This window comes from Salvelinus sp. IW2-2015, unplaced genomic scaffold (genome assembly GCF_002910315.2).
Source record: "Salvelinus sp. IW2-2015 unplaced genomic scaffold, ASM291031v2 Un_scaffold1093, whole genome shotgun sequence".
In the NCBI taxonomy this organism is placed as follows: domain Eukaryota; kingdom Metazoa; phylum Chordata; class Actinopteri; order Salmoniformes; family Salmonidae; genus Salvelinus; species Salvelinus sp. IW2-2015.
This window is the reverse complement of record NW_019942724.1, coordinates 18,665-26,776: the sequence shown is the minus strand read 5'-3', so window position 1 is coordinate 26,776 and position 8,112 is coordinate 18,665. Positions and strand designations below refer to the sequence as shown.

At 45.9% G+C, this 8,112-nt stretch overlaps 1 protein-coding gene across 1 annotated transcript; it reads left to right on the top strand.

The window, feature by feature from the left end:
- The first annotated feature begins 4,959 nt into the window (after window positions 1–4,959).
- LOC139024149 (uncharacterized) lies at window positions 4,960–6,597 on the top strand. Its single transcript, XM_070438672.1, has 2 exons — window positions 4,960–4,992; window positions 5,191–6,597. Exons 1-2 carry the CDS (start codon window positions 4,960–4,962, stop codon window positions 6,595–6,597), a joined length of 1,440 nt encoding a protein of 479 aa, XP_070294773.1.
- Window positions 6,598–8,112: the final 1,515 nt, after the last annotated feature.

Below are 8,112 nucleotides of genomic sequence, written 5' to 3'. Positions count from 1 at the left end.
AGATGGCGATGGATTTTCAATTGAGGGAAATTAATAGTTTTGTATGTAGAATGGACGAGTAATGGGGTCTGTTTGACGTGAGTGGTAATTAAAGCGGTCACATCCACTTCGATAAACATTAGCAGATTAATTGTCAAAAAGAGGCCGGAGCGATAAATAAACAAATCTATCGGCACAGAGGGAAGTGTTTGATTTTGTGTGTCACTGGGTGTCTCATTTCCCATCCAGACTGCTCAAGAAGTGGTCCATTTCCTAATGAGCAAACGCCAGTCTTAATTACAACATCCTCACTAGCTGAAAGGGTATGAGACCAAACTCTCTCTCTCTCGTATGCCCTCTCTGTCTCTCCCTCCCTTACCCATTCTCACGTGCTCAAATAAAACATGTTACCCAGCCAAAGGTTAGCTGTTAGCATCTTATTTGTGACAGTCGGACTGAGCGACACTGCCAGGTAATTCATAAGGGGTGGAGAGTGAGTGCGATGAAGAGCATCGATAGCTTGATTCATTAGCGCTAGCGCCATCGTCCTCCGCATACTCATTATCCTGCTCCCAAATTGAAAAGCATTCGGATCACATGAATGACTTGTTGATAACAGCCTCGCTGTATAGTCAGGCCTTGCCAAAATACTGACGTGATTGAGAAGGTACTGTAGAGAGAGAGGCCTCTGAAGTCACAACACTCTGACTTGGCTGTGACTCACATTTCAGGCGGAAACATCTTGTTTAATTGTACGTTTGCAGAGCTACAGTAGTGTACGAGTCATGTGAAGTCAAATGGTCTGAGAACTTAAGTCGTTGGTGTTCTACTGCAATCCAGTAAAATTAATTTCCGACTTCTATTCCCAAGTCACTTGTAGGTCTAATATGTTTTTTGGCTCTACACTGTATTATCTCTGTATTATTATCCTCTCACTTTAAGGGAATACATCCTTTGTTCTTCTAAGACAATGATTGGAGGATCAGGTGTGAAGCTATTGTATTGACAAGATAGTCGAGTGACCCCTCTATCAATGGAAATACATGCCCTGAAAGATGGAAGGCAAGCGGAAAGAGGGGAGATCAGGTTGGACCATTCTAGCCAATGAGAGGGCAGATATGAATGTGGACAACAGGCACAACTCCGATGTAAATTTGATTGTTTCAAAGTAGCCGAAGTGCCTAACTGTTACGAAACACACAACAAATATTACAATTCATTTCCTTGTTGACCAAAATCGACACTCTCATTGACCTCTGTAAGAAAATGCCTTCGTGGTCTTAATTTCGTGGACAGATTTCGGGACTAAAACCCTCTCGCTTAGCCTCTTCTGCTCTGAGTTAAGGCATAGCAGTCATTATCAATCAGCTGAAAATCATTGATGCCTAATCAGCAGACATTTCACAGGAATGATTGTGGCAATCAATGTTCCTCTCGTTGTCCTCTGAGCTGACGATGTCTATTATTCATGGGAGTTATCGAGACATCGGACAGGGAATCAGTGGGACTCCATATATCTCTGTTAGCTCGGGGATGAAAAGGACTTTGGCGACGCGGACAAATAAAATGCCCTGTAAATATAAAAATAGATGGAGGATAATCACTCGTCTTGGAAATGGTTGAACCCCTTTAAGGGGGGACATGAATGTGTGATCACTAATCCAAAAAAAAAATGACCCTTAGGAAAAGGCCAGTTATCATCTGCATGTGTCATTCCTGATTATGGTACAGGAACATGGAAACTCTCATTTCTACTCTTTGCTAAATTGAGATGTGAGGACCCCACGTTTCTAGGTCAATTTAATTTAACAAGGCAAGTCAGTTAAGAACAATTTATTATTTACAATGACGGCCTACTAAAAGGCACAAGGCCTCCTGCAAGGACGGGGGCTGCGATTAAAAATATAATACAATTAAATATAAATATAGGACAAAACACACATAACAACAAGAGAGACAACACAACACTACATAAAGCGAGACCTACGACAACCACTTAGCATTTATTTTTATTTATTTCACCTTTATTTAACCAGGTAGGCTAGTTGAGAACAAGTTCTCATTTACAACTGTGACCTGGCCAAGATAAAGCAAAGCAGTGAGACACAAACAACAACACAGAGTTACACATGGAATAAACAGAAGTACAGTCAATAACACAATAGAAAAATCTGTATACAGTGTGTGCAAATGGAGTAAGGAGGTAAGGAAATAAATAGACTAATAGTGGCGAAGTAATTACAATTTAGCAATTTACACTGGAGTGATAGATGTGCAGATGAGGATGTGCAAGTAGAAATACTGGTGTGCAAAAGAGCAGAAAAACAAATATGGGGATGAGGTAGGTAATTGGTAGGATGGGCTATTTACAGATGGGCTGTGTACAGCTGCAGCGAGCGGTAAGCTGCTCTGACAGCTGATGCTTAAAGTTAGTAAGGGAGATATGAGTCCCCAACTTCAGTGATTTTTGTAATTCGTTCCAGTCATTGGCAGCAGAGAACTGGAAGGAAATGCGGCCAAAGGAGGTGTTGGCTTTTGGGATGACCAGTGAAATATACCTGCTGGAGCGCGCGCTACGTGTGGGTGTTGCTATGGTGACCAGTGAGCTGAGATAAGGCAGAGCTTTACCTAGCAAAGACTTATAGATGACCTGGAGCCATTGGGTTTGGCGACGAATATGAAGTGAGGGCCAGCCAACGAGAGCGTACAGGTCGCAGTGGTGGGTAGTATATGGGGCTTTGGTGACAAAACAGATGGCACTGTGATAGACCGCATCCAGTTTGCTGAGTGGCATAGATAGAGACGGCATAGAGAGAGTGTGTAATGTAATGTTTCCTGTCAAAACGTTAACCACGGGTTTTTATCTCCCATTGAGACGAACCGAAAGGCGTATGGTGTTTTGGGGGACAGTAAACAGTGTATTGGTACAGGTGGAACTGTCTCTACTTTCTCCATGCTCACCGCTTTTCATTTCAGATCAATTATTCATTCTTGGAACATACAACACTTTCGTTTTCAGTTTTAGGTGATTTCGCTTTGAAAGATTAAAGCCAAAGCATTTTAATTAACTTCCATCCCGTTGTCAGAGTTCCCAAATTAAACATCTAGCTGTCGCTACAGAAAAACTCTTCATTAAAATGTCACACCATTTCCATTTGGCTGGATCACCTGAAAGTCTTTACTGACAGGTTTGACGTTTTCAAACATAAAGCATTTCCTTAATAGAAAGGGTGTATATTTTTGCCTCACCGTAGAGATTTTTGACTGATGTTGTTCAAATTCATTACATTTATCAACGCGTACCAGTGACTGCACGCTCACACACACACACACACACACACACACACACACACACACACACACACAACACACACAACACACACACACACACCCACACCACACACACCACACACAACCACACACACACAAACCACACACACACACACACAACACACACACACACACACACACACACACAGTCTCCTAAGGTACGGGTTCTCCTCCCAGGCTGGTCTCCATACAGTAAGTTGCTTACTTACTTACACACCATAATTAATCTGCTGACACAAACCTCCAACAGCTGTCCACTGCTGTCCACTGCTGTCCACTGCTGTCCACAGCTGTCCACTGCTGTCCACTGCTGTCCACAGCTGTCCACTGCTGTCCACTGCTGTCCACAGCTGTCCACTGATGTCCAAAAGCTGTCCACTGCTGCATTACTGACCACAACGACAAACTGGTCAGAGATGTTTAGTGGGGGGGTGTTAGCAATGTATGTTATTCTTCAATAACACAAACTCCAAAGCAAATCAGGGGGAGAAAAGTAGGTTTATTCAGAGAGGACAAATTAAGATGTTATGCTGGGAGGTAGATGTTCAGTTTCCCTTGTCCTCAACTTTTCCCCATCGAACAAGGGAACAGGATGCCATTTACAACATCCCACCTTAGTCTGGGGTTGACCAATGGCCGAATAACAAGTATCCTGTAGCACACGTCTATCTGAGGTCAGAGGTCAGGAAAAATTAAAACAGATTCTAAACACATGTTGAACTGAAACCCAACTCCTATATACAATTCGCTATTAGTACTCTAGTTTTTAGTCCTCTCACCGTCTGCGTTGTGTATTTATCTTTGACATATTCCTACAGGGGGGACAACAACGTGGTGTCACTCAGTACTCATACCGCCGTGGACCCGGGATCAGAACAGACCAATGACAGAGACAGAAACGGAGATGTTCCTTTATATGTGTTTTTGTTATTGACCGATGATCTTTAGTGATTTTGCTGTTCTTTGTTTTAATGCTCTCTGTTTGTTAGAAAATGCTTTGTTTACTTATCTGTTACTTATCTGATTATCTTTGTAGGAAGGTCGCTGATTGTAATTCATCTCAGAGTGGTTTGTGTTCCCGGGACAGAAGACAAAACGCTGGTTAACAACCAGCATCTAAATCTAATGTGGATAACGTTGACCTTGCTTTCATCCATGTGACACAAATATAATTAAACTGTATTTTATTTAAATATATTTAGATATCTTGGTTTGAGGATGATAAAACACCAACAGTGCAAGAAGGAACACGCGTGCATATACCCTTCCACAAAACTCAACACCCTCTAATCATCCATCAGAACCTATTCAGATATCAGAACAAATGAACCGTCATATTTTATAGCAATTCTCTGTAAATCGGTTTTCCTTTACATGCAAACCTTCACCATCATCTTTTCCCTCCCTAATCCTGCCATTTTTATGCTTGTCAACATCAGGCTTGCCCACATTAAAACCAATGATTAATGATGTATTGATTGTGAAGCTTTCTCCCACTGAGCGAAGGTGCTGAGTCGACACTGTATTTCCCTTATCTGGACCTTGCAGCTTGTCGACAGGCGAAAAAAGCCTGACATGAACATTTTCTAAAAGTTCTAAAACATTTGTATTGTTTACATTTTTGGCGATTGAGCCTCACCTGCATGGTATATGGTTGTGTTTGGCTCAGTCCCAGTTCCCATTGTAAATCACAGGTACACATCTTATATCAGTGTTGCAATTGTCGGTTTCAGTTGCTGTGATCACACCTTTTGAGAGAAGCTCAACTAATTGCTTAGTTTTACGGTGTTTGTCTGTTATTGCTGCATTTCACATGTTCTCTGTTGGGAGTTTTTTCTGCTTGCTCCTTTCACTACGCACATCCAGCAGCATGCCTGGTAGCCCATCCACCCACACCCCTGCTCTCATCCACCCACACCCCTGCTCCCATCCACCCACACCCCTGCTCCACCCCTCTCTCTCCACCCAACCCCTGCTCTAATCCACCCAACCTTGTCTTCATCCCCACACCCCTGCTCTCATCCACCCACACCCCTGCTCTCCATACCCACCCCTTGCTCCATCCACCACACCCCTGCTCTCATCACACTTCACACCCACACCCTGCTCTCATCACCACCACACCCCCTGCTCTCATTCCACCTCATTCCCACACCTGTCTCCCCACCCCTGCTCTCACTTCCCATCCCACCCCTGCGTCTATCCACCCGCCTCATCCCCCTCGCTATCCCAATCCCTCTCACCACCCCTGCTTCTCATACCCACACCCGTGCTCCATCATCCACCCACCTCCCCTGCTTCATCACCTCTCATCCCACCCTGCTCTTCCACCCACTGTCCACACCCCATCCCGCTGCTCTCACGCATTCCACCACACACCCGCTCTCACCTGCCACCACACACCCTGCTCCATCCACCCACACCCTCATCACCACACCTCACCTCTCTCATCCACCCACACCCTGTCCATCCCCCCTCTCTCACACCACACCTGCTCCTCCACACCTGCTCATCCCACACCCTTCTCTCACCCCACTTGCTACCATCACACCCCTGCTCCCATCCACCCGCACCCCTGCTCCCACTCCACCACACCCCTGCTCCATCCACCCACACCCTGCTTCTCATCCACCCACCCCCATGCACCCATTCCGTCCCACCACCCCTTGCACCCATCACCCAGACACCGCTCCCATCCACCCACACCCTTGCTCCATCCACCACACCCCTGATCCATCCACCCACACCCCTGCCTCATACCACCCCACTCATCCCCCTCCCACCTCGCTCACTCCAACCCAACCCCTGCTCTCCCCCCACCCCTCCCACCCACACCCTGCTCCCATCCACCCACACCCTGCTCCCATCCACCCACACCCCTGCTCCCATCACATGCTCCTACACACACCCTGCCCTCCCACACTACCATCCCACACCACCTGCTCTCATCCACCCACACCCGGCTCCCATTCCACCCAACATCCCTGCTCCCATCCCCCACCACCCTTGCTCCCCATCCACCCACAGCCCTGCTCCCAATCCACCCATCAGCCCTGCTCCCATCCCCCACACCCCCTCTCCACTCCACCCACACCCCTGCTCCCATGCACCCACACCCCTGCCTCCTCCACCCACACCCCTCTCTCATCCAGCCCAACCCTGCTCCCATCCACCACACCCCTGCTCCATCCACCCACACCCCTGCTTCCCATCCACCCACATATGACAGATAAATGTTATACCGGGCTATTTGAAATAGCCACGGGAATGGTTTTTCAATACTGTTGATTAGACTTTAAACATTTGAAATATTTGTAGCTACTTTTTAATAAATACCTGCAGTCAACCGTTGCCTGCAATATTGTTGAGGAGATAAAGAACATGCGGAGAGTTCATTGCATTCAGCCTGTCACAGTCATTTTTTTCACAATGAAGCTTACCGGTAAGCCCCAAGTCACGTGGAGTTGTGTTTACAGAGCCACACAACCACAACGAACCAGACCTTGTGAGTCACTCACGTGTGTGCAGCGAAGAACCAGGTGATCTAGCACCGCTTAAAGTGGAATTCACAACTAAATTTAGACATCTTCTAACTGTTAAGTTAACTGGGTCTAAAATGTCAAATGCCTGACAAGTTCCAGTGCATAATTGGTTTAGCTATAAATTAAAGTTATCCAGCCTAAGGAGCTTCTAGCTTCTACTAAAAGCGTTGCAACGTAGCAGTAGGAGAATCCACCCTGCAGTATTTTTTATTACGAGAAAAACTTTTGACACTAGGAAGTCTTGTTACTGGAATACGATTTAGACCCAAGGAACCTAGACAACGGCCACTACAACAAAAAGTTCGATAGTGCTTGTTAGCATTTGATTACAAAAGTCTCAAGATTGGGTTGAAAGTAATCTCCCCTTGTGTTCAGTGACGGTATACTGAGAATCCGGAGAATATCCCGTAAAACAGCAAAAGGTCCGGTATGACAATCTGATACTATCCCAAGGCCCCACTCTCTCCCTGCTCTCACCAAGCCTCATCCCCTGTTCATCTCACAGGACGCACAGTTGTTGTTTTTGCTCGACCACGCGAAACAAATCCAGCAAAACGGTGTGCCAGTTTAGTACTTTGTCGCATATAGATAGCGCTTTTTCAGACCCCTCAGGGCTGCCTTTGAGTTTGCCACCGCTAGTTTCTTATAGTTTGATGACATTAGCGCTTCGCCCACTAAGTTCTGTCGCAAACTAGAGTGGAAAAAGCTGTGCGAGTAACAAGTCACAGCAAGGCAAGAGCACACGGCGACGGGGTGAAAACCTATGTCGGGAAACGCAGCTGTGCCACAGCAAGGCCAAATTGGTGCGTGTACGTTGTCACGCCGACGGCAAAAAACGTTCATCTAGCGACCAAGATCAAGAGCCAATAGCGATTCTCACTGAAAATAGTTGGCAACAACTTGACCGCCAGGAGCCACCTTATTAACGCGTTAAACGCTCAAATCTCAGTCTGCCATGTCAATGTAGCGACAAGAAAATGATGACCATGACCACAATGCGCCTGTAATTCCACATTATTCCTACACCAATTTCTGTCCCGTATCATGCATCCTAAACATCGAGACCCGTGGGGAGAGCACCTCAAATGACCGTAGGAAGATCTAGAAATGGTAAGCCCTGAAAAATGTGCCTGAACACTATTTTGGAAGATAGCATTATTAAACAATCAGATGGAGAAACACCATGGATCACTTAGAATTATAGAATGTTGCACAACCCTATTTTCAATCTACTAGAATACCGTAACCGCCGCGCAAACCC

Coding starts and splice junctions, on each gene's coding strand:
- LOC139024149 (XM_070438672.1), top strand. CDS start 4,960: ATGGTTGTGTTTGGCTCAGTCCCAGTTCCCATT. Junction 4,993..5,190: donor GCTCAGTCCCAGTTCCCATT/GTAAATCACAGG, acceptor CATGCCTGGTAG/CCCATCCACCCACACCCCTG.